The 27,798-nt window shown below is 42.3% G+C and overlaps 1 protein-coding gene across 4 annotated transcripts in view; it reads left to right on the plus strand.

Moving 5' to 3' along the window:
* The window catches only part of COL11A1 (collagen type XI alpha 1 chain), a 381,664-nt gene that overhangs the window by 276,246 nt on the left and 77,620 nt on the right, over positions 1-27,798 (plus strand). For all 4 annotated transcript variants that reach the window (XM_069641554.1, XM_069641555.1, XM_069641557.1 and 1 more), the window contains 3 exons: positions 2,897-3,004; positions 6,378-6,431; positions 11,521-11,574. In XM_069641554.1, the coding sequence (XP_069497655.1) occupies positions 2,897-3,004; positions 6,378-6,431; positions 11,521-11,574 (216 nt within the window). The remainder of the gene's footprint in view (positions 1-2,896; positions 3,005-6,377; positions 6,432-11,520; positions 11,575-27,798) is intronic.

The raw sequence follows: 27,798 nt of genomic DNA on the forward strand, positions 1-27,798 counted from the left end.
TCTGTGAACGACTACATTAGAGCCGGGCTCTCCTTTGATAGACAGTTTCATTATCGATCCTGCGTTTCCTGCGTGATTTCTCTCAGAAAGGAAAATGGCCTTGTTGTCAAATTCATATTTCCATGGAGTTCGCCTTGACTGCTTCCTAATTATATGACAGTTTACTTTATCATACTGTGGCCTAAGTGTCGGAAAGACATTTCTCAGCACTAGACATATTTCATTCCAAACGTGTCCTATAACTACACTGACTGAGGTAGAACATGCAGCACGTTTAACTTTTGCATACACTGGCTGCTGCTCAAGTCTAGAATGACTAATGTGGGAGCAGCGCTCAGTTCACATGTTAAGAAGTGGCTTCAACACAGCTCAGGGCATTTCTTATGCTGTGGACCGCGCATCAGTCGTGTTCTACATAAACAGTCATGTTCTTCATTGGACAGCGCTCTATATATTACTTCCGGGTATTCTCCTGAAACAGAAAATAGTGCAAGAGTACCCTGTAAATATAAATATATATTTGATAAAAAAAACAAAAAACGGATGACACTGTTGTCAAATACGTTGAAACATGAATGTTAAGAACTATTGTCCCATCATTATTCAATTGGTTGTAACTTCTCCTAAACAAGATTCATCCCAAATACTGAGTGAACAGGCACTCTTAAGTAAGGGTAGTATAATCAGAGAATTCAAACCCAAAGGGTCCATTTAGTCGAGTCAGAGGGCACGATTCATGGAATACTTGCCTGAATTTGCACTGCCGACACAAACCCTGATGCATGGAACCGTGCAAAGTCAGGTCATAGTCATTTCTTCTGTACAAAATGACTTTGTCCGGACATTGAACTGCAAAAATACATTTTGCACGGTTCCATGCATCAGGGTTTGTGTCGGCATTGCAAAGTCACTTTTCACCGGTGCAAATTCACTTTGAACCGGGCAAATATTCCATGAATCGGGCCCAGAAACTTTCATTCGAAATTTGAGCAAGCCAGTGATGCATTCGTAGATTTAACATCACCACTTCAGGCCCATTGGGTCTTGAGATTTTCCTTGTTTTCCATCATTTATACATGAACTATGCTCGGTTCACTCCACCCACAGATGGCTGTTAAGAGTTGGTGTGGAGTATGTGTATATGCAGCTTTATTTAATGTGTGCATTTATAAAATAAAATCATAGGGAAACCAATGCATCTTTGGCACACAAATGCTTACACAATTTTTTAACATTGATTTAAACAGCAGAGGACCATTGTCCTTAATAATGGGTGAGAGGATGTGGATATAGAACCAGATGATGCAGGGGAGGTAGAAACATGGACCAGAACAAGGACAGTGGATAGTGATATAGGAATGGGATAGTGCTAGGTTTTAGGGTGAAGGGGTGAGCTATAAGAGAGTGGGGTTAACGTAGAGAGGTGGGGGAGGAGAACTCTGAGCTGTGGTGTCCTAGAATGTTATGCAAGTGATTTTTCTAGGAAGGAGGAGAGCAAGGAGATTGGATTTACATACAGATAGAGTGGGACTAGTGTGGCGAGGATGAGCATTGATTTGGGAGAAAAGAGAGGAAGACACTAGAAAAGATCGGTGGCAAGGATGTAAGCCAAGGATGATCGTAAGAAGTGTAAGGGAGAGTAGGGAGTGAGATGGGCCAATAGGTAAGGTGGGGCAAGTCAGTGAACAGTTTTGAAGATGATGAAAATGAATTTACACTTTGCCCTCTGTCTCATAGATAACCATGCAGACAATGGGCTGGGAAGGTGGAGTTGAAGTGGGGAAGGTTTAAGAATGTACAGACAGCAAGTTGAGGACTTTGTTGAGAGGTGAAAAGGCATAGTTGGGAAGGCTGTAGAGTAGACTGGCATGACAGATTGCGAGAGTACCAATGAGGAGATTAGGTGCTTAGAAGTGTTGACGGGAAGAAGGTCTTGTTTTCCGGATGTTGAGATTAAGTTTGGCTGCAGTGGCAGATAATAGATGAAGAAAGAGAAGATGTGAGATGGGTGAAAGGTTGCAAGAAGAAGCAGAGTAGGGAACATAGGAGAGAATATTAAAAGAGGGGGCAAGAAAGAGATGGCCTGCTTGGATGGGAAGTAGAGAACTTCAGTCTTAGTGGAGTTGAGCACGAGGGAGTGAGATGCCATTCAGTGTTTGATGGAGAGACAGAAATGTGACTGTAGCTCATCAGATAAGGAAGCAAATGAGAAGACAATCTATGTGTCAGCAGCAAAGAGTTAATAGGAGAAACCATAAGAGCAGATAAAGGTGTCAAAGAGCAAAGGTATAGAGTAAAGAGAAGTGGACCCATGACTGACCCTTTGGGAACACCAACAGTAAGAGGGGTGAGGTAAAGCTGTTCCAGGACATCTGAAAGTGTCTGGGGCGACATATGAAGCAAAGCAAGCATGAGCCTTATCCCTGATGCCTAGGAGAGATAATGCTGAGAGAAATTCAAAATGATTGACTGTATCAAAGGCAGCAAAGAGGTTGAGAAGAATAGGAATAGATGAAAGCTTAGCATGATGAACCGAAGAGATGCAGTTGCTGACATTGAGTGGAGCTGACTCGGTAGAGTGCAGAGGTCAAGAGTAAGATTGAAGAAGATCCCAGCAGTTGTGTGTGTCAAGGATCACAGCGAGCTAGTTGAAAACTGCATGCTCTAGGATTTTGGGATAGTAAGGTAGAAGAGAGATAGGACAAAAGTCAGCAGAACAGTCTGGATCGAGGTCAGGTTTGGTAAGGAAAGGGATGACAGTAACCGTTAGCCAGTACAAGGAAAGCCCAATTACTGTTTGGTGTTGCATGATGCCTGGAGTTACTATGGCACACAATAGCCCATGGTCAGTTATGTGCTCATGCAGATTGTCTAATATTGTTTATTTTCCTACTAGGGTGAAAAAGGTCCACAAGGGCCTGCAGGACGCGATGGGGTGCAAGGTCCTGTGGGACTTCCTGGCCCCGCTGGACCACAAGGCCCTCCTGGAGAAGATGGAGACAAGGTATATCATAAAAATGCATATCCATTAATCCTACTCTGTATCAGAATTCACACAAATGAAGCTGAACACGTGTCAATCCATTAACACTGAGGAGTTGTGTGAAAATGTGTGCTCTGGCAATATTGATGAAACAAATATGGTAAACAGAGAGGACACACCCAGGACAAGCATTGTCAAAGCCAGCTTTTTGGGCTTTTGGGTTAGCATGGGATGGGCATATTGTAAGCATTGATATAATGGGACTACATGAACATAAAATGGCAACAGCTAAACGTTTGAGTGATTACATGGGCATATGATGGTAGTACCTGGCAAAAGCCTGTCTAGTACCACAGGCCAAATTTGTTGGGTTTGTCGTTACTTTTTTTTAAAAGGGTTTCTGTGCATGGAAGAGTTATAAATAAAGTGGCTTAGGGTACACTTGGTTACAGCATTTGTATTGCAACCAGCAACCATTTAAAGCTGCAATTAAGCCACTAACTATTTTCAAAAATAACCCAAGCAGGATAATGATTGATCTTAATGCTTGATAGAGCAAGCTCAAAGAGATCCCAGGAGGATGTGCTTTAGACAGGGAGAGGGAGAGAGACAAGTAGTGGGTGGGAATTGCCATGGGGATTACTATGTGCAATGGTGCTTAATGAACGCAAAGGAACTTTGAACGTGTGAGAGATCTCAAACCATGCAGAGTTTGGCTGCTTTCAATTCCCCCCTCCCCAACTGATTTATTATAACCAAAATAACCACTGCCTCATAGAACCAAGATCCTTTCATGGATTTTCATTGTAGACAATCAAAAATGAGTTTCTCTATGTGGAATGGATCAGAATACCCACAATGCACCAGTACAACACATGTAAAGTACCGTAAGAATGATGGTCTGAGTTACAAACTAGAACAGAGTAGAACATTGCATGTTTTTATTGGTCCTCTTCAGAGGGAGACAGAGACCAGTGTCTAACAGAAATATACTAAGATCCACTTTCAGAGAACACATGCCCAGAATCTGCAAGAAAAAGCACTCAATCATTGGATGAGTTGACTTTCTATGAACCATTTGCGTTTCACAAATCAGGCAAACCGAGATGAAAGGTGTATGTCTTGTAATGCAAGGTCAAACCCACCACCAATGGACATGCATGTACAGAAAAAAACATAGTTTTAGGAACTGGAATACTTTCATGAATTGACTAGAGAGATCCTATCCAATTGGCTTGTAGGCTCGTGTATTCAAAATAATTGCAACAAAAAAGAATGCAAACCTGCGAAGAAAATGCATGGTTTCAATGTTTTTGGGGCCAGTGCTTTACAATGGGATGTTTAGACAGCGCTAGCAATATTCAACGTATATTCTGACAGTGGTAGCGTGCAAGCAGTACACATGCCTTTTCAGACACTTTTGCTTTCCAGGTTTGGGGAACAGGTCAAAGGTCTAAACACTTTCTCCAAAAACCTTCAATCTTGAATCCCTCATATAGTATAAAAAGTACATGCGTTAATGAGACAATGAATAATGCATTGCAAATTCTCAGAGGAGCTAACCAAGGGAATGTTTAACACAAAACACATGAACCGACCAGGCACTCGAATAATTGGCAGAGGTAATAGCTGTGAGCACACAGAACAATTACCTAAGTCTGAGTTTCCCAAGCTGCTTGGTACACATTGACTGACCCCAGAACACGCCAGTGTAGCACACAGACATTCCTGAATTAGAAATGAGACGGCGAAATTGTCGAGATTACCTAATAAGAAAGGCTTTATTTTCTTCTATAAAATCGCCATCATTCCTATATTCGTGTTTATTTGCTTAGTTTGTTTTGCTAAGAGCATGACAAACCTTTTTAGTTTCCTTGAAGAATTAAAATGTGAATAACTTGAAGGCATCCACATGACCAGCTTTGGCAAATAATTTGTTAGGGTTTCCCCAAAACAGAAGTAAGCACTTATGTAAAGATTGCTTTGCCTTCAATAGTTAAATATCCATTTAATACAGACTCCAGAATTTACCGTCTTATTTCTAACATATACATTTTCTTTGTGTGGCAAATCTGTTCTAATAAAGGAATGTCGTAAGTTGTCATAAAAACACAGGACCTGATTCACAAGTAGTTTTTCAATGGGAATCAGGCCCATAGTCCCACAAGAGCTCCACAGTCAGCCTTGGAAAGGTTAACGTTGTGCAAGGCACAACTTGAAACCATTTGTAATCGCCTCCAGCAATCTCTCCATTCCTTCTTTATCACTTGAATCTGAATTTTCTAATAATCGAAGCCACCGGAGCGCCTGATTTACAAAGCATTTTTCAATGAGATTGTGCAATTGCAAAACGCCTTTGTAAATCGGGCCCATAGTCTCTATTAAGGGCAAGTGCCTGTGAGAAGCCAGGTGTGCATCTCAGTGAACTAATGCATCAACTTCAGAAGTCCATTGAAACCTGTGGCCGTCAAGATGTTTTGGACTTCATCTCCCATGATCCCCCACCATTGACCAAGCCATCTAGGGCGCGTGGGAGTTGTAGGCAAAACATCTGCAAGGCCACAGGTTGCTCAAAAATGAACAGCCAGGATTTGCTTTTGACCCTGTGGTCAAAAGTTTGATTATGGGGCCACACCAACAATGGTGTAAGTACAATTATGCATCCGTTTAATTGTTTTTAACATACAACTATTATAACTGCAAAAATCGTTCATCAACCTATTTCCTAATGACTCATCCATCAGGAATGTTCTTGTGATGGGTGAGACTCCATGGGTATATTTAAACAAGGCCCGCACCCCAAATACAGATGTGCTGGAGACACTTGCCAGGTGTTCACAGAGCCTGCTCTTTCCTGCATTACTTTAAAGCTGTGGACATAAAACAACAAAATCCCAACAAGGAATGATGTATATTTGCAAACCCTACTGTTAGAATGATGGGGGAATGCCCTGTACTCATTTGTGATAGTCTAAGCTAACACATCCGACAGCTGTTCAGTAACGCGGGCTATCTCCTCTTTTAAGGGAACAATTGCCAGTCAAGAAGAGGGACATCAGATCAGTTCCGCTCCATCACATTAGTATATAACTCAAGGTGCGTTGTTTAGCAGCGCACAGCACTGATGGATGGAGAATAACCTCAGCGGTAGTTTAGATCAAAGCCAGGTCATGCTACTTCCCAGCACTTGAGTCAATACCAGGATTAATCTGTCTGAGCGAGCTGATTGATCGATGCAAAATCTCTCACCTGTGGCCTTCATATTGGAAGCAGCCGTAGAAGACAGACTAATCATGTTAAAGGTGACACCTGGAGATACTTGGGTATTGACTGCTGTTAAATGGGAGGTGGGCTGTTCTGAAAAGGAGATTTAACATGTGTCTTTCAATTTCAGGGAGAAATTGGTGAACCTGGTCAAAAAGGCAGCAAAGCAGACAAGGGCGAACAAGTAAGTTGGAACAGTTGTAATGTTGCTTTAAGTGTTTGAGTGCCCTACTTACGTTCCAGAGTGTATATTCAGGATGTTGTGATATGTAAGCTATTGTTGTGGCATGCAGTCATTGCTATAATCAGAAGGAATGTGAAATTATGCCAGTCATGCCTAAGGACGCCTTTTACTGTAGACTATGTAGTAGGTTCGAATAACATGCACTTTTGAGAAGAGGCAGATAGAATGTGGATACACACTCTTAATAGCATAGCTAATAAAGCAAAAAGTAACGAGGAATGATTAATTTTGGGATCGCTGCATGTGTTTTAACGAATAACATCATTATTAAACTTTGCTGAGGGAAAAAATGTTAAAAGCAAAGGTTCGAAACACGAAACTCACATGAACACACCAAATGGGCTGATTTACAAAGCGCTGTTTTAATGGGATTTTCCAATTGAAAAGCGCTTTTCTAAATCAGGCCTAAATAGCTGTGAATTAATTCTATGGTGAAAACGTGTGATTCTCGGTTCCAGAACAAGTGTCTGGTTGACATCAGAGCACATGTATGTATTTGTTTATTTATTTATTAATGTCTTCTAATGCGTAAAATGCCCATAGTCCTCAGGTGCATATGTTTTACCTCCGGAGGATAGCTCAGGGGCAACGTGCTCACCTTGGAAGCAAGACGACATCGAGCAACACAAATTCGATCCCCGTGTCCGCACTTAGAATCCTCTGGGTATTAAGCACGTTAAAATAACCTATCCTATCCAGACCTTACAGTGCTTGTGTTTAGCACTTTGGCTGCTTGCCGTAATAATTCTGCCTGCTGTCAACTTCCTTGGCTTCATTACGCAAACGCCACCTCACGCACAGCCACCTTGAAAGCTCTCAGGTATCTGGCGGTAGAGGGGAAAGCCGGCCATAATTCAGTCCCTGAGTTTGGCTTTTGCAACTACTCTGAACTGCCTGTAACAATGGATGTAAAGCATACGGGCAAGTGGACTTTAAGTCTTTCAGGTTACATAATAAACTGACCAAAGGCCCTATTTGTACCTGGCAAACTTCGATACCAAGCCTAGATGTGGCATACACATGATATAGTGGCTAAATTCTGAAGGACAGACTCATGCAAATGACGGAAGGCACTCTGTTGCCTAAGCAATCGTGTTGAAATACTAATTTCTGAAGGTCAAGCTCTCCCCAAGGAAACACAGTGACAGTCTGATTCACAGAAGTATTTTATAATGGTGCCATCCCATTGAAAAGTGCTAAGTGATTCAGGCCCTTAGTATTACCTTCCTGATACCAGATGGTAGACTATATCAAAAGGCAGGGCGATTTCAGGGGCTTTCTCCATGCCACCAGAGATGCTGCAAGAGCCGCCACCTCTGTCTCTGTGCCATTTCACCCATCCCAAACCTATCAGGTGGGGTGTGGTTGCCTTCCTTAAGGGTCCCCAGGCCCCACCACAGATCCTTGGCGAGGGACTCCACCCTTATACACCGTCTTCATGCAGCCATCAGGGCAGCCGATCGCACGGAGGTGTCGGCCTGCCCGCCACAGAACGGCTCCCACTGTGCGAGGCGGTCCATTGAAAATGCATGCCCCTTCGGCCATATGTATGCACTGCTGCGCTGCCTGATGAGCAATTATATTGAGCGAACTGCTGGATGTATGCAGGTTCTTGCTGTTTCCAAATGATTTGCTTTTGCTGGGGCATTTTCTTTAATGAAAACCATTGGTCTGCGGGCGGTGCAGGTGATTGTGGAAAGTGCCCGCCCCCCCTCCTGCTTTCATTGTAATCATTTCAGAATTCAATTTGAGCACGTTGACATTATGTTCTTTGCGAACTGTCAAATTGTTTATTTTCAAACATCACAAAATTGCATGTTAGCTATTACAGAATACAAACAACCATATAATCTGTTAAACACACAGCTCCCACAGCCGTATTTAATGGGTGATGTATATACATCATCAAAAGAGATGCCTAGTGTACCCCGTTCACAATGAGAACAAACACATTAGGGATATAAGACATGGCCAGGGGTGTTCTACAGTGGCCCTTATAGAGGAGAACACACATATATTTCCAATTGGAAAAAGAAGGTATACTGCCAGATCCACACTTTGTTTTCCAAAGTTACCTTCCTTTATTTTTCTTTCAGGGAAAATCGTATAATACAAAAAACATGAAAATCCTTTAAAATCCAAACGACCAAAATACACAGGTCCTCCCAAGTGCAGCAAAAAGTTTGCTGAGGCGTTCACGCGTTCCGCGGCCAACTCGCCGCTTGTTCACAACAATTTGCCTCATTGTCAAACACACATTTAAAAAGAGGAGACATGAAAGAGGGGCTACCCACAGAAGTTAGGTGTAAACACAAAAGAGAGACTAGTTTTCTTGGGTTACTTCAATCACAAAGTTTACATGTCGGCCATCAGAATTTAAAGGGGTATATAGGTATATATTTTCAGAACATTCTCCATTGGACGAAGTGTAGATGTAAGACATAAATCCCTCAGGTTGTATTTGTCATTTGTGCTCACGGCAGGCAGGGCAGCAATCGGCATCTTTAGAGGTGGGTGTACATCCCGCAGCAATTAATGAGTAATTGATTGAAGACGTCGATGAAATCAATTTCACATTAATATTATTGGATTTTCAATACAGTAGTTAACTGGCACCGCCATACATAAAACAAACCAGAAGACTGTTCTTATGTAGTGCTTCAGGCCGGAGACCTTGTGCCTCTTAGCACTGTAATGGGCGTATTTATTTATTTATTTATGTATTGTTCGTTTGTAAGGCACGTGTACATCAAGAAAATTGTGTTTCAAAGCAGCCACAAGGCAACAGGGAGGGAACATGGGAATCAAAGGCAATTATAGCAACAATGAAAAAGAGAGAGGCGGTCCCACGGTATCCCTACATATTATCCTCCCCAAAAATATTGTCGTACATGTGGTTGTTTGTCTCGCCATAGGCGATATTTTTGGGGGGAATAATTTGTGGGAGCGGGGATTGCTTCCACTTTGAGGAAGATGTTTTGCACAGGGAATCACATATTATGTATGGCTTGCAAGGCTGGCTCTGGCCTGTGCTTTAGGCAGACTCTGATTGGCCGCCATATTACAGAATCAGCACCCTGGTATAGTGCTCAGGTGCACAATGAAGACCCTCTTTAACCCCAGTTTCATCTGGGACTCCTTGGCCATGTTTAGAATCCTTCTCACATTTGAAGTGTAATCTGGAGGTAGACTCGTGAGCCACCTCATGGTGTGGAGCCGGAAACATCAGTTCAAATCCAGATTGCGCAGCAGAACTAGGCTGCTTTGATTAGGACTGGTGCAGAACACTGTCCAGCATAGCAACCCAGAACATCTCCCAAAGAGTGCAGGTGATGAGGGCCGCACCGTAGGCTTACTGTGTGCCCCCTTCCAAAAGAAGGCACATCATTGTCACACCCCCATGATGTCCTCATTGAACGGCTTAATGCGCTTTGGTGACTACTACCTGACTCTGGCAGGGAGTCAGAGTGTGGTGCAATCTGTAGCTGCCATGCCCTTTGAGGGGTTTCTTGGCAATTCCTTTGCGCCACCATTGACCAATTTGCATTTTGTATTATCTGTTTTGCCGTTCAGATTAGGGTGTCATTTTGAAAATAAATTACTAGCAAAGTAGGCAATGAGTCAGTCCTATGGTAAGGTGCTTGTACATAAGAGCATTCTTGCACTGAAGGACATGTATACAATATATTTAACATTGAGTGCCTGAGGACATTATTTCCAGATGTGTAGAATAGTCGAGAGTGGCATGCAGCAGGGGTGCGTTAGGCAGTGAGCCTGGATGTGATAGCGGAGGAGGTTGGGGAGTTCCTTCCATTGCTAGAAGGTGGAGTCTGAGCCATGTTTTGAAGAGCTCCTGTGAAGAGATGGCTTTAAAGACCCGGGCTGGAGTATTCTCGAGAAGGGGCACGTAGGAAAAAGGAATGAAAGCTAGTTGTCTCTTTTCAGTGCCCATCCAGGAAGATATGCTACCCCATCCTCTTAAAGATCGTGCACATGAACCTAGGAGAGCACAAATGACCTCATTGCCATTGGGGGAGCAACTCCATGCAGAAGAGGAAACACGCCTGTTTCAGTACTCTGCCAACCATCTCCAACTGTTAATTGGTTAATGAAGAAGGGCCTCTAACACTGTCAAATTGGTAAAATCTGTTTGAAATGCCAGGCTGTACACTTCAAGCAACCATTCAATGTATGTTATACAAGCCAGCATCCTACCCCTCCGCCCCCACTCCGACACCGCTTATAGGTCATTAACTCTAGATTTGGACAATGTATCTAGTCTTTTTTGTTTGCAGTACTTTGGGTGATGTGAAAACCTTTTATTGTAACTCGAAGAAGATGAATTGTCTGTAAGAAGATGTTAGAAAAGTAGTTTGTCTCAAAAGAGAAGCATGGAAATAACATATGTGCATATCTTAAAAAAATAGTGTTTGGAATGGCCAACTAAATATGGCACAACAACACATGTCATTCTTTAATGGAGACAGGGAGCATCAAAAGAGGGCTATTAGCCTAGACTTATCAACGAGAAGCCACTATATTCTCTCTGACAAATCTAAATGCCAGGGCCGGGTATTTGCAGCCACATTATGTCTTGCCTCCTATACCTTTGTGTTGGACAGTGTTGGCTTGACTCTATTTGTGCATACACCGTATGCGAGGCCATATTTTAAAGTCCCAAGATAATTGAAATTTGTGTTATTATGGAAGCGCATTTTTTCCAGAGGTGTCAGACGTGTTTATAGTAACTTCAAGTGTGAACTATGGTATCCATCAATATTTCTCTTAGGCTATGAATGCCTCTCTAAATATTTAGAAATATTATAAACTAGAGCTGTGAAAACATGCAAGGCAAAATTGAAATGGAAGTAAATGGAAAGGTTGACTGCCTAAAGGTCAAGCACTCTTGAGTAGTGTGTGCCACCTAGGACTATGTTAACATTATTACTAGAAGAATGCAATGCATATTATGATCATCTCCAGAGAGCTGCTCGTTGGATTGCTACAGTAACATCATTTTCTTTTTTAGGGGCCTCCTGGTCCACCTGGTCTGCAAGGTCCGGTTGGTGCTCCTGGTCCAGCTGTAAGTACTTTAACTCCCTCAAGAAATCATTATCTGAGTAATTGACAAAGAAACAGTGGGATACATTGATTTCTAACAACATTTATTTTAAACAAGGAACATTGAGTCATGCTACCACCCGGCGTGACATCTGAAATGCATTTTTTCAATATTTTAATAATAACACAATGTGTTTGTAAAAAGTGTTCAGTGGTTTTGTGTTAATAATATATCCAATTTATGTTTCTGTGTTTCAGAGGGGGTATGGAGTGTTGTTGAAAGGAAGCAATTAGTAAAATATGTACTGGGTATTAGACACTTAAGTTATTATGGGGGCAAATGTTTGGCAAAGTAACTTGTTTCCTTTCTGATGAGCCGAGTTCATGTCAAACGTTATGTTTAGTTAAGGATGTACATTTGGGATTACATTTATATATCTATCCAGAAAGAGTGATCTATTACCACATGTAGTTTATATGTGCTTCATAGTCATTCTGTCGCAACATCACTGAACAACTCTGGCAATTATTCCGATTATCAAAAAAGCATCAACAAAAAAACCATAAAAACACAAACATATCCTCTGATTTCACAATGCAACATGCTATTGTTTTTTAAAGCCTAATACAGGAAAACCTGTGGTGAGCCTGATTATTCCTACCAATTTCCTTTCCCTTGGTGTCTTTGGTGTTGCAAGTTTTAGTGTGTTGGTTGGGTCACGTGATTCTCTTTAAGCACCCTAATTCCCTTTGACTTGCAATGGGCATAAACCACTTAAGTTAAAAGTAGTTACCTTACCAGGCTAAAGGCAGTGGACACTGGATCTGATGTCCTTTTGATCGAACCTTTTGAACATGACTGCAGTGACTTTACCAAGCACATTCTAGTTCACCTGCATATGATAGACGGGACTATAACAAAGCTAGACGTGGACCTCTAAACTGCTGTGATTCTTACTGAAGAATGTGTACCCTACCTAAGGCGAAAGAACATGTTCCTAACCTGTTCCTCTCCCACACTTTAGACATATACAGTATATAATTCCTTTTAACTATGTTGTAATCTAAATTAGTAGGTAGCCCCAATTGGTGTTATCGACTGTGATGTAGATGAAATTCCAAGACCTCCATCATATTCCTATTCAGATATCAGTGGCAATGTATGCAAACATTCACATGGGCTACCCGTGAGCTGACCCTTGAACACTTACAGTTTATGATCAGCAAAGGCAGGGAAACATTACCTCAGACCTTGCATGGCTCACATAAGTAACATAGAAGCATAAACAACTCAAGTTAATAGAAAATGAAGGATACTTAATGCTTATTGCTGTGAGGTTACCTATGAAATTGGCAAAAGTGACACTGTCACTGTATATCAAGAATTAGTGTTCACAGTTTATACTGGTAGAAGAGCCATTCATGCCATAAAAGGGCACCTGAAGGATCTAAGGGCTGCAAGCAGGATGGCCAACAGGCTCTGCACTGTATGATCCTACGTGGATCTCCAGGTGCACAGTCAGATTCTGAAAGATAACATTAAACGTTTGTATCATGTGTGCCCACATTACCAACAGGGCCTCCCACCAGAGGTACAGTTCGAAGAGCACAGCAGACCCTCAGAGTCAACACTATATGGAACAGAATGAGAATATATGTATTTTTTGTGTTAGTACCAAAACTATGGTCTTTCACATATTCTTCCAGTAAAAAGAAACCATCATTATATCTTACTTCACGTATATGGAAAAATAGAATTCCAAAAGACACAAGATTAAAATATTAAAAAACAGGACATTACATTCATTTCCTATTTCAGTAATAAAAACGGAAGTAACAAGAAAACATTGAATACAACTGGTTTTCAACAATTCTTAACAAAAGAAGAGCAGAGGGATTCAAAACAGTCAACATTAATGAACACTATTTTTACAAGGCCTAATTGATATAGCATTCTAACAACTTCCGTGGTCAGAAATAGTTCATGTACCGCGCTCACTCGGTGCCATACATTTTCTGCAGATCAGCATGGGATTTGGGTAAAAAAGCAACCAAAATATTTGGTTCTGATATCGACTAGTGATGGACATTCAGTTACAAAGTGTTTGAGATTTTCAACATAACCTGGAAGATAAAATATTTACAGAATTGTTCCTCCAGATTGTGGTCCCGGGTTCGGAAATACCCAATTTCACCTTTGGGATTTAGATTAAGCCTAAACCTCAGGGGCACAGATACTGGATACAGTATTTTGGGAGTATTCCCAAGGCTTTATTAGTCCTGGAGAAGGTAGACTCTAACTTGTAGCTCCGAGTTTTATTGATAGTGTCTATGCATGTGCTCCATTTTAGAGACTTCTTCACCTTTAACAAGTTTTCAAACACATCTGTCACTTTTCCATCATTGTATGTCAATGTTGAATTCACGTACACATCTATTTTATTCATGAAATCAGATGACTTATCCGAGATTTTATTTTTATATAATTCATACATGGTGTTTCTGTCAGCTAGCTGTATATTTCCCCATAACAAGATCAATCTCCATTGAAACCATGCTCGCATAGAGGCAAGTCCAAGTTCATAGCGCAGAGATGCCATTGGTACATAGGACGGCAGATTCAGAACCTTCTTCCACACTCTACCATCCAATCTGTCCCATGGCAAATCATAGGACATTTTTTCAACCCATAGACTGTACAGCACCTTCAGAATTATTTTCCCCACATAAAACATTATAAGTAGTTTTATTGAAAGCGTACATAACTTGTTATATATTGTTTTCATCTGGTGCACTTTTTTATCAATTTATTTAAATTCTATGTACCATTTATTCTCTCTTCCGATATGATGTAAAAGGATACCCACACATACTATTTCATTCATCATTTCAATATGCATAACATTGAAACGAGACTTTCTAGCATAATGTTTACTGAAACGAGTAACACTACATTTTCTGTGGTTCCTTACCAAGTCATTTGCTTTGGTGTAAGAATTTAAGGTCATTAACAGCTGCTGAAGCCCAACCAGTGTTATGCCCAGAAGGGCGATATCATCAGCGTACACCAACCAGTTAATGCTTTGTTCACCTAATTCCAGACTAAGCAACCCTACATTGTGTAGTACATCCTTTAAGTCTGCCAGGTAAAGGTTAAAAAGATGCATGACAGTCTTAGGCCTCTTGTAATGATGCTTTTATCTGTTAAACTACCCAACATATCCATGCAGATCTTTATCATTGTGTCTTCATGTATGTGCTCAAGAATAGATAATAGAGCTGGTGGAATATTTAGTTTTCTCAATTTAGTCCAGAGAGTTTGCTGATTCACTGTATTGAACACTTTTGAGAAATCAATCATTCCCACAAAATGGGAGGGTTATGAGGTGTTTCCCCTCAGTCCATACACGTTCTTTCAACACTGATATAATCATTCCATTACATCTCCTTTCTGAACCATGTTTGACAGTTGGATAGCATATTGTTATCCCGTATCCATATCTCTAGTTTCCCTAAAACAAAAGCAGAGAATATCTTTGTATTGCAGTCTAATAAAGCTATGGGTCTGTAGTTACAGAGATCCTCACAGTTTCCCTATTTCCTTTTCATGAATACGGATGGTAATCAGATCCCTCCAACCTTCCGGCATTGATCAGTGTCTCAATATGTCTTTGAATAAAAATGTTAAAAGTGTCGAACACAGATCTTTAATGAGTTTTAATGTTTGATTCGATAGCCCATTTGGTCCCCCCCCCCTTGAGTTTGAGGCCTTTATAATAAGCCTTTTGATATCCTCTTTCTTAAATTCAATAAAGGCTCAAGGGCACCAAATTAGGCTTAATCTTTTTACACTCCAGATCGCCATTTATTTCCATCCAGTGGCTTCTACATTTTGCATCACTGATCCCACTGCTTTGTAACTCAACTTGGGCTTTAGTTTGATTATTTATTAAAGGCAACAAATTAGAGAGCTATTCTGAGCAAGATACCCAAGCATGGTCTCGCCATCTGTCTGGGCCATTTGATGTTTAGGTTATCAGACCCAATGTCTATAAAATTTGGATACATCTATTTTCTTCTCCTTGAACATCACATCAGTTAATTGACATAATCTTACTCGTCTCAATTGATGTGCATATTGTATTTCCCTGATCCACAGCTCATTGACAAAAGAATGTGCCCGGCTAACATAACTATTATGCTTTTTTTTTGGCATATCGATTTCCCAAAGGAAGTTCTTAAACTCCTTTATCAAGCAAACATCTACCATTTCTTCTAATGTGGCATAGTTATGAAATGCTTTCAGTTCATTCACCAGTTTTCCTCCTCCTTTGGATTTTATTTTTATTGTGTTACCTGCCTGGTTGACCATCAAATTTGTAAGCCTATTCGACTCTTCTGCATTACTGCCAAAGTCAAAAAAGGCCTCCAATATATTATGGTCACTCAGGGTTGTATGCTTTACCTTAAAGGTATAACATTTCTCAAAATTTTACTTGATACAATTACATAGTTAAATTTGATGAATAAGATCACCTTTTGCATGTAACTGACTTCTGCAGATCTCCTTTGACATTCCCATTCACTATCTGCAGGTCCCAAGTATGGATTAATGACTTCCATTTTCTTCCATTTTTTATGCTTTGTTTTTTATCCTAACAATTTGTATTTATACAGTTCGTGTTTAAGTCCCCAACTAAGATCAAATGCAGTTCCTCTTTGGCTAGCCAGTTGCCTAACATTATCTAAAAAGGTATCCAACTCAACTAATGCAGGATTCCAATAGATATTTAGCAGAGGTATAAGTGAATTCTTTTATTTGTGAATCCCAGTCTCAATGGCAACTGCTAAAATGCTGGGTACACTATCTGAGATTATGCATGAGGTATGCATGTTTGAATTTCTTAGTGCCGTTAGCACTCCCTCAGAGGGCTGTCCACCATTCTGATTATACGCTGTCTGTTGAATAACTGTAAAGCCATCTATGTCAAATGTTTTGGAGAGCCGGATATCTTGAAAACAAATGATACAATTTACACTGAAAATTGTGTTCTCCTTCTCATTCCTCAGGAAGCTATTTGTATTTGTATTGTATTTATTTAGTTTATATAGCGCTTTACTCCAAAGCGCTGCACATTTTAACAACAGGATACATAAAACAATTAACATTATAACAGTAACAGTAGAAGCAATTTACAATTGTGAATCAGACCAACAAAACAGTAAGTAGAGCAATTAAACTGAAGGGAAGAGGAGAGTAGTGCAGTAGAACTGAGAGGGAGAGGGAGGGGTGGGGAAGAGGAGGAGGAGGGAAACGGAAGGGGTAAAGGGTGAGAATGGGGGGAGGGGAGGGAGATGTTCAAGGTGATGAGGCAATGGGGGAGGGGGGCAAGAAGTGGGAGGGGTTTAATGGTGGGGAATGGAGAAGGAGAGATTTAAGGGATGTGCGGAATGAGGAAAAGGTACAAATAGAGTGGAGCGAGAGAGGTAAGGAGTTCCAGTGTTGGGGGGCTAGGAGTTGGAAGGCGCGGAAACGGGATGTGGCACAAGGGGATGGAGGATCAATGAGAAGGAAGTAGTCAGCAGAGCGAAGGGAGTGGGAGGGAGTGTAGAAAGAGAGGAGGGAGAAAAGATAAAGGGGAGAAAGACCGTGGAGAGATTTAAAGACAGAGAAAGGCAGAGAAAATGAAATTTAAGTTGGGAGTGAACGGAAAGCCAGCCAAGGGAGGAAAGGGAATCAGAGATGGAGTCACGTGAGGAGAGGAGACTCTTTTGTTCCAATCAATTAGACCTAGGCCCTCAGCTGTCAGAGGTGATTGTTTACAAATACTTCCTTAGCAAATCCTCATTTGAGTGTATCTAATAATCATGGCCAGCTCCCTTGTGCTTCCATCATGTTTACATTTCTCAGTTTCTCCAGGAGATTTTCTCCAACATCTACACCTTTACTTGTATCCCCCATTCATTGATACACTCCCTTCATTTAATTGATTTTTCTTTCACTATTGCTCCTTATTATCATTTACTGGTTCTTTTATATCAATCATTTTAGTTAGGCAATTTCAGTCTCTAATTTCCCACCCGTTGTCAATTGTGATTCGTTGTCAATTTCCCAGGTTCGTTGCCAATTGTGCTCTACCTCTTCTGCTGTGATCAGCTCTAGCAGGGGCTAGGGTTTACTATTTCTTCTTCATTATTCCTTCCCCCATCTCCTTCTTTTCCATGAGTCCAAAATTGCATTCCATCCATTTACGAATTTTAACAAAAGCCACCCATTGCTCTTTCCCTCCCATTCTTAACTTTTTTCCTTGATTTGTTAGGTCAAATATTTCACCCACAGTCGTATGCACTGAGGACTCTCCATTCTGATGCTCCTCCTGTGGCCGCAATTTCTTCTCCATCTCATCTCTATGTGACATTTCGGTATTTGGATCTCAATTGTGGTGCCCTATTTACTGGATTAACACTCTAAGCTTCAGAAATTTGATTTGATTGAGTTGATGTAAACTCAAATCAGCTTCATCTGCATGTGCGCTCTCAGTTTGAGGTAATTTATTTACTTGGAGCACAACGGGTTGCTCTACTTTTTCTTCTGTCATCTTATTTGGTAGAACTAGCTGTCCATCTTCCTTGACCCCCATGTTTTCCAACTGTAGTTCTCGTAGATATTCACATCTCAACTGGTTTCTTCTCTTGTTTTTATATTTTGTTAAGGCCTTTCTTGACTTTTTAAGTGTGAATTAATTACGTAGTACAGTTCCCACTTTCTTCCATTCGAACCACATATTCTGCAACCACGGGCTTACCCTTTGTGACCCCTGTAATTGCTAAGGTACCCTCCTGACTGTCATTATTACACTTACCCTTTTCTGGCAACTTGTTTATTTGGGGACACACCCTATTCATATTAGCTATACTTTGTGCAGACAAGACCTAATTCTCTGTTCCCACTTGTTTATCATGCCTATTTGCTTATTTGTAAAGACCCAATCACTCAGTATGTCCATTTTGACATTCAACTCACTCCATATGAGTGTATGTGCTTACACTTCATCCCTGATATTGTCGTAGAGTTTGACCAAGACACTAAGGATGGAATTTAAAGCTGAAATAGATGGTAACAATATCTTAATCCGCTCATCAGCCTCCCTTAGTGTGTGATGCAAAAGCCTTGTAGTACCGAGTTCTGGGGCTTGGGCCAGGTTACTAGTGGTTAGCAATTCAACTAACTCTGACAGGGACCCTGGTGTTATTTCAGCCTGGATTGATGAAATCTCCCCTGTTACATTTAGGATTGTTTCCATGGGAGTGATTTTCCACTCCATGCCCTCTTTGTCATATAAGTTGTTCTGTTCAGTACGAGTAGTCAGGCAGCCCATTGATCCTACTCCTTCCAACAAGCTAACAAGCTAATACCTATCAGGTTCCCTGTGCTATCCAAAAGGCACGCTCTCAAGAGGGTTCTGACGGTCTTGTTTCTGTACTTGACCCTGCCCGGAGGAATACGACAATGATCTTTATACCAGCCACCGGCGTGGCATTGCAACATGCTTGGGACTTCTCCTTTACCAAATTCATTGACGTTTTACTGCATTATGTGGGTGCACTGTTGTCTGACGCCTTTGCAGCCCTAAGTCAGTGTAAATTGCCTGCACTAACTGTTCCTTGGTTACCGCATTCGTTACATACTTATGTAGGGCACCCTCTGTAGCATCATTCAGTGCGTTGGTCATAAGGCTATTACCAGAGTCACATACTGAATTAACAGACATTGGGCCTCATTACGAGTCACCCGGTATGGATATAATGGTGGCGGTAAACCCGCCGCCACCGTTTTTTCCATACCAGGTGATCTCGAGTCCTGCAGGCAGAGGTGTCATTCCCGCCAGGTCTGACCTGGTGGGTTTAACACCGCCCGCCTGCAGGCGGACGTGGAAACACCGGCACCATCACGAGATGGTGCCGGTGTTTCCACTTCCCCATTCCCATTGAATCATATGGGACTCAATGGGAATGAGGATTTACCGAATTCCGCCTCCGGAATTCTCGGGTCACCGGGGTCATAATGCCACGGTAATTCCGGGAATCACGGAGGCGGAATGGTAATACGAGTCTGGCGGTAACCTGCCGGAATTTCAGCCCCGGTTACCGCCGGACTCGTAATGAGGCCCATTACCTCTTTTGTTGCAGTAGATTGCTGCCTTTGTCTGGTTAGCGCTGGAGACATATTTTAATTAGTACACAGCACGATCTAATGGTAACGATCACAGTCCCTTAAGTAACAAACTATACTGTGTGTGCTCTACAGCCACTAGGAGCACCGAGTCCAATCACCAGAAACCGTATATTTTACAGGTAAAAAACATTTTTTATTATTGCTCCAAAAATCTAATATAAGTGCCTGTATAGCAGGAGTTCAATTACAAGTATTCATGCAGTCAACAAGATTTTAGGGGACCAGTGTAATAATAACCACCTGTGTTATTGGCCACAGTTTCTCTAACTCCAATTTGTCACTCACAAAATACAGTGAGGTTTACACGTACAAACACTCTTTCACAGATTGACTTCCGCAATGTGCTTAGTGTTGGCGTTCTTGGATAATTTGTTAATATTGTTAGTATCCACACAAAAAGTTGCAAGGCTATAGCCGGCTGTCACTCATTCATTAGGTTCTTTCCCGCTTTGTTGAAGAGTGAGATAGCAAATACAATTACTCTTCTTCAACTTTAGCGGCACTCGTTTTTGCACTTCCAGTGTTTAGCAACCATGCCTAGAATTCCAAGGCCGACGCCCGCAGTCACCCTATGGCAGGCTCGTTTTCACAGTTTTACCCAGTTTATCAGTTAAGTCGCAAATTCTGCGCTGTGCTTAGCTTGCGCGTTCTCAATTCCATTTAGAGAATCTACGCGAAGAGTTCAAAGGCAGTTGCCCGCTGTCACTCTTCCTTGAATTAATTCTTAATATGCAATGCGCTTGTTTAACAAGTGAAATAGCTTATTTAATCGCTCTTTTCTCAGCTATTAGAGACGCTCCCTTGTAGAATATTTCGCAGCACTGTTTCCTTACACGTCCACAATGAGTTCGAACCGCTCCCAGAGCTCAAAGGCTGCCGCCCAAAGTCACTCATTTGGTAGGTCCGCTCACACTAATTATAGGTCAGTTTTAGAGAAACATTCACTCTTTTCAAAATAAATAGTTTGTGCTGATTTTGATTTGCACCATGCTCCCAGTAGTTCCAAAAACAGCCCAATATTCAGGTAGTTTGATAACTTAGTTCCTTGAGAAGTCGGGTTGGTTGTATAGGAAATCGGTGGCTCGGGCTCTGGCTCCAGACTCCAAACACTTGGCAAAAGCACTTTGCAGGAGCGCTTTGGGCAAGTTGTTCAGATTTAAAGGGCCACGCAACCTGCAGCAGGATGAAGAGCTTCTCTGATTCCCGCGCAAGGAGAAAACACGTCCAGTTAGAACACCAAACACTCGGGTGAAGCACTTTGCACGAGCGCTTTGCGCATGTTGTTCAGATTTAGAGGGCCACGCACCCTGCAGCAGTATGAAGAGCTTCTCTGAATCCCGTTCAAGGAGAAAACACATCTAGTTAGAACACCAAACACTTGGGTAAAGCACTTTGCACGAGCGCTTTGCGCAAGATGTTCAGATTTAGAGGGCCACGCACCCTGCAGCAGTATGAAGAGCTTCTCTGAATCCCGTTCAAGGAGAAAACACATCTAGTTAGAACACCAAACACTTGGGTAAGCACTTTGCAGGAGCGCTTTGGGCAAGTTGTTCAGATTTAAAGGGCCACGCAACCTGCAGCAGGATGAAGAGCTTCTCTGATTCCCGCGCAAGGAGAAAACACATCGAGTTAGAACACCAAACACTCGGGTGAAGCACTTTGCACGAGCGCTTTGCGCATGTTGTTCAGATTTAGAGGGCCACGCACCCTGCAGCAGTATGAAGAGCTTCTCTGATTCCCGCGCAAAGAGAAAACACGTCCAGTTAGAACACCAAACACTTGGCTAAAGCACTTTGTGCGAGCGTTTCGCCCGAGATGTTCTTAAATGGATGTTCAGGTTCAAAGGGCCACACACGAGAATGAGAATATTTACATTTGTTGAGAGGTGGTGCTCTTCCACACAAAAGCCAATGGACCAGTGACTGCCGAAAAGGGCTCTAAAACCTGCACCCATGCACCATCTGGGAATACGCTCATTGGACGCTTAGGATAGTTATCAAATGGCCTTCTTGCGGAAATGGCTGAAGAACTAGAAAATCATCTTCAAGTTCTTGACAAATGTCAGGGGGGAGTGATGATGCTTTTCCTTTAAAAATTGCATTTCTTGTACTGTGATCCTGGAAAACAATTTTCTATCAACATCACACTGGACACAAAACAGAATGAGCAACTAATATTTGAAACTGATGCAAGGTAATATTAATTGCTTGTTAGGGCATACATAACAAGTCCTTGACCTTTCATTTGTTGACAGAGGGTAACGTTCTGCTAAACTAGTAGCAAATCCAACTGTAGGTCAATAAATCAAGAAGGGCGGATCAGTTATTTCCATTTAACTGAGGAAACTCCAGTTTAAGAACAGAGAACTAGATTGATTAAATCATAAACCTACACCACTTGTTAGTGGATCATGTTCTGAATTGGTGGTCATATTAGTTAAATCCCATGTTTTGTGTTCAGTTGTATTTGCAATGTTCATGCAAGGACACTATTGAATGTTGACCCTAGGTTCTGGTTTTATAGACAAACTTTGGGTGAGCACAGGGAGCAGAGTCAGGGACACAGGTCCACTGGACCTATGTTCAAGACACTTTTTTTGTCACCGTCCAAGAAGATAGAATTATTCTACATCCACTGTTCAATTTGACCCTGAAAACATGCCATATTTTCAGATCCCTTTTTCATTTTGAAGTGGAGCATAGGGGCAGGGGCGTAAATGTGAAATTCAGCAGTGGGAGTATGCCTAACATGGGCTGAGGGGGTTATGGCGATGTTACAGAGGATTGGTGGAGGAGCTTAACCACAAAGTGGTATACAGGTGACAATAACATGTCTCGACAAATTGTGAACTATTTCTTAACTTCATGACAAAGGGGGTAAGAACAGGGGGACCAAATGTCATGAATCGTGCACTAGTGGAGAAGACTGTTTGAAAGAGTCCTAGATATTGATTTTATTAGCCTAATGGACAAAGGTGACCTGAAAGGCATTTAACACTGCTTATGTGGGCATGGCAACACATTAGGTTTTGTAGAATGTAAAATGTTTACCCCTAGAACACAAAAAAAAATCATTAGGGTGTCTTTCCTATCATTGGTGGGGGCTGTGGCATGCTTTTGGTGTAGGTCTCTACTTAAGAGACCTGTTTCAGTATGTGTGTTACTTTTTCTCTGAATCAGTTTTCCTTATAAACCTGGGAGGAATGTGGCATTCCTTTTGCGAAGAAGTCATTGTAGCCAGTGCCGTTCAAGTTCCCTCTCCTTACGTTTTCTCTGTCACTTGTCTTTATTGGATAAGCTGCTCCTTTTCTACACTAAGAGGTGTATTTATGGATCCACAGAGGGCACCTTTAAAGGGTGATATTGCACCTTTTGTCACAGGGGTGAACTAGGAAATGTATTATTCACTTTTCTGAAGTGCTTGGCACAGGGTATCATGGTAGATCCTACCTCTGACTCCGGTGAACGGTAGTTGTTTAGATGTTTCCATGGATTTGTAAAGGAGGTCTTCTTTGATAAAGATAATGAAGTTGATCACGACCCAGGAACCAAACAACAGCCTCAACAACTGTCTCACCAACATCTACAATTGGACGAGTAAGAAGAACCTCAAATTGAACCTGGCCAAAACGGAAATAATGATCTCACCCCGAGAAATCAATGCCACCAACCCACAACTTGACTGACGGTTAGGCGTGGGAACACAACTGGAGACTTCCAATATGGTAAATAATCCGGGAATACTCTTGGATAACTGACTATCCCTGGAATCACAAGTCAACGCAATCACCAAAAAGTGCTTCTATCTCCGAAGACTCCTGAGATTAAACAGAACAGACAAAATCACTCCAGCTCTGAGAAGCCTTCATTGGCTACCATTAAAAAAAATGCATCAAATTCAAAGCCTTCTGCATTGCCCATAAACCCCTAGACAGACAAGGACCCAAATTCCTCCAGGCCAAGATCAGCCGCTACCAGTCAAAAAGGGGCCTAAAATCCAGCAACGACCTACAAATAGAGACAAAACAATACGACAAGTGGAAATTCGGAGGTACAGCATTCTCAGACCTAATTGCTAATCTATGGAACACCATGTCCAAAGAAATCAGAACCACAGAACATCACCTCAACTTCAGGAACTGACTAAAAACCTGGTTATTCAATGGACAATAACAAGCGCAAAGGGACAACGGCAGCAAAACATTGAGGACCAAAAGGAACACACTAAGGGATGTGGTCACAGAAAACAGTGGAAAAGTCAAGGAGCACCAGAATACCCACCAACCACCCTCCCCACTTGCCCAGTATGCACCACAGCTAGAAAAATATGCAAAGTGTAGTCCGCCCAATAGCAGACAGCCTCAGGGATTGACACCCCACCCACACATTTATGCACTAATTTAGCAGCCAACCGCACAACACACCAAAACGCAACTGCTCAGACTAATCTAAGCTAAGCATGGAGAGGCGACAGGGTGGCTGATGGACCACAACTAAGAACATTTTAAGGTACAATTGAGCAGCAACCAAAGACACACTTCAGAGGCACTGTCAAAACTGAACAATGTACTAACTCTCCCTTTTTTGCTCCTCCAACATAACCAATGCCACCATACATGACTATGGGCTAGCCACACTACACATAGACACACCTAGCATTAATCTAATTCCCACACTCAACCAACTCACTGAGACTCTGGAAATAACCAGAGACAGAACATACCAATGCACATAATCCACAAATCCATGGACACTACACAAAAGCACACCAACAGAACTCAATCAAACACCTAACAGACATCCATGACACTGGACCCTCTTATGGACACAAATAACAAGTGTGCTTGACCATAACCCCACACTAAGCTCATTCGACACACACAACCAACATAAAACACTAGCACATATCCAAGGCACTGAGTCCTACCCTGTCACAAAAATCAGTGCCTCTCAACCAACTCCCACAAGCAAGACAACGCACACAGATGCCAGTTTCTCCTGGTTCCAAACCTATTGTTTTATCCTATCCTCAATAACACACCCCACCCTCTTCTCTTGCAAAGCCACATGAGCACCTGGACCCTGCCCTTGGGTGGTAGCAGTGCGCGGTATAAATCAACATAAGATAACATAACATAATGATTTTAAGAAAGGAACAATCTGCGTGAAGTAGTGATACGTGTGGATATTTAGCTCTGGGATTAGGGAGAGCAGTATGAAACTGCATGAGGGTGCTCATTAATTGTAGGGATCATCCCAGATTATCACATCCATCATGATGAAAAGTTACTTGAGAATGACCAGGATAAATTCCACTAGGTCAGCAAATTCTGTTGTGAAGATAGGGTGGCATTTTTCAGGGTTGTCATATGGTGGCGTGCAGACTAATCTGGTGGTACGTATGGTGAAGCATTTGATTAAGGGATAGTTGAATGAGCCATAAATGGCCCATAGGTTACCTTACAGATGATGGTGTTCATTTCAATGATTTTTGCACCACCTTTTCTAAACCACCCCGGATATTGCTTAAAATTGTACATTTTACAGGAAATTAGTTAGGTTATGTTATGTTATTGGGGTTTGTGCCACATACTGCTCATATTTTAATTGTCTTAAGTCCCCCCCATGGATCTGAAAGAGAAAGGGGGAGTGGAAGTGGTTAGGGTGTTAGTGGGAAAATACAGGCATTGTGCTCGTCTGCTGGTGGTGTACAGTGAGGAGCCACTGTTTTCTGTATGGGTGAGTTATCTACTGTGATGTTTCCCTTGACTTTTTCCACATGGGCACCGTTAGGTGAGAGGGGGATCTGTGCATTGTGGGTGGGGTTTAGCAGCTGGTTGGAGAGACTATGGGCCTCATTACGACTGAGGCAGAACAAGTTAACGGCCTCCGCTAAAGGAGGCGGACCCTTTAAACCCGTTCCGCCTCATTACAAGCTCCCCTCGCGGGACCCGGTAAGTAACGCCTGGTCAAACCAGGCGTCTTTACCGGGTCCTGCGAGGGGAAGAGGGAGCAAACAACAGGCCACCCGTATTCGGCCCGTTGTTTGCACCCTCTCCCATTCCCATTGAGCCCTATGGGGGCTCAGATGGGAATGGGGAAGGTCTGGGCCCGGGTTCCTGGAGGGAGGAATTACCAGGCCCTCCGAACTCGCAATTGCCCGGTAATTCCCTATTCTGGGAACCCGGACCCAGACCCGATTTCGGCAGCAGCCATGCCGCCAATAGCGGCATGGCTACCGCCAAAGTCGTAATGAGGCCCTTCGAGTTTTGACTAAGGTGTATTTTGTGTCAGCAAATTGGTGAGAGCATGTTGGGGAAGAAGTTTGAAAAGTGATGTTGATAGTCACACAAAAGGCGGGGCAGGCTTTTAAGATGGATTTCTAGAATCAGCCTTGTGGAGAGATTTTAGGAGACCACCCTAGTTACAATGAATAGTGTAACTTTGAGAGGTTAGCCAACTCCAATCAGGGAAGCATGCAGAGTGGTCAAGGCTATTCTCAGGAGAGTGTGCGTGGGGTCATGGGTCCACAATGCATCTACACAGTGAAGCACACAATAATTCAATTTAGACAGGTAGGTTCAAAAAGAAAAAAATGATATGTATTATAGGTCCAAAAACTCAATAGGAAATAAAATATGCAGGTGCTAATATCACACAGCACTCATTTAGGTTCTTGGAAATGTGTTCAATAACTTACAGAATGAAAAGAAGTTAAGTAGTGATGTAGTACAATTAAACAAATTCACAAGAATGATACCCTAACTTTATAAGTCCAATTCCTATGATGTATGGGGCCTTCTGTGCAAAAGACACAAAGGTTTTGCTTAGGAAAAGCGTGTGATGTAGGAAGAGTTCTTGTAATGCTGAAATGTTCCATACGATATTCAACAAAGTTACAGGTAGGTCAAATTAATTATATTCCTATGTTTTTGATACAGGGTTTTAGATCCAACAATCAAAAAGCGATGAAATGGTATAACTTAAGTTTATTGTAAGGTTTATTCTAGGGAGAAAAGGGGGAGGTGATTGAGATGCAATAACTTACAACCCTGACTCTGATTTTCTCAGAGAACTAGGTAGGTCAACTGGGGGTCACTGGAAGTAGATTTCCCGCTGTTGGTTCGAGTGAGAGGTGCCCTGGAGCTGCGGCTGAAAGGATCTTTCTGGTCAGTTCCAGAAGCAGAGTGCAATGCTTTGTGATGGAGAAATGTAAATGCCACTGATCCAGACTTCCTCAGGACACTTCACGAGACGGAGAAGGCAAGTTCCAGTGACAGCTACAGCACACAGGTGACAGCAGGCATCTATCCTGTCATGGATGAAGAAGACAATCCAGATCAGGATCCTTTGAAGCTGGGAGGCTGAAATTTGTCAGATAGGTGGCCTATCCCACAAGCTGGCAACCATTGTGGTCCCCGCAACGAACACAGAACAGTAATTATTCTACCGAGGTAGCCCACTGGAGTGCAGGTCAGTCCACCGGGTGGTCCAGTGACACTTCCGAATGGTCAGGACAGCTGGATCCTCGAGAATGCATCAAGACTAGTTGGTCACATTAGATCAACGGTTGAAGCAACGCAGAGGGCCTTCACAGATCAAATAGTCCAGCAGGGCTTCACCAGACCAAAGACAGTAAGGGGATGCTGGGTTTCTTCGGGAGTCATCCATGGATCTTCAGTCAACTGCTCTGCAACACAGGATACTTGGCTCCAACGCTGATCTGAAGAAATGGCTGCAGTAGCCCTCTTATTAGTCCAAGCCCACCAATAATAAGGATCTGCACCATTCAATCAGGGACCACTGTGGGTGTCACTCATGCCACATACCCAGACTTTCAGGCACCATGGATGTGGAGTGGAACCAGACAGTCCACCCCTTCCTGGGCCTAGCGCACACAACGGCTGCACTAGTAATTAGTGATGCCATTAGTGATTGTGGTCATACGCCGTCTAACAGGGGCCACAAAGTTGAGGTGGCTTTGCCTGAATTATGTGTTGAATATCATGGG

Source organism: Ambystoma mexicanum, chromosome 1q (genome assembly GCF_040938575.1).
Source record: "Ambystoma mexicanum isolate Mex_15411 chromosome 1q, UKY_AmexF1_1, whole genome shotgun sequence".
Taxonomy (NCBI): Eukaryota; Metazoa; Chordata; class Amphibia; order Caudata; family Ambystomatidae; genus Ambystoma; species Ambystoma mexicanum.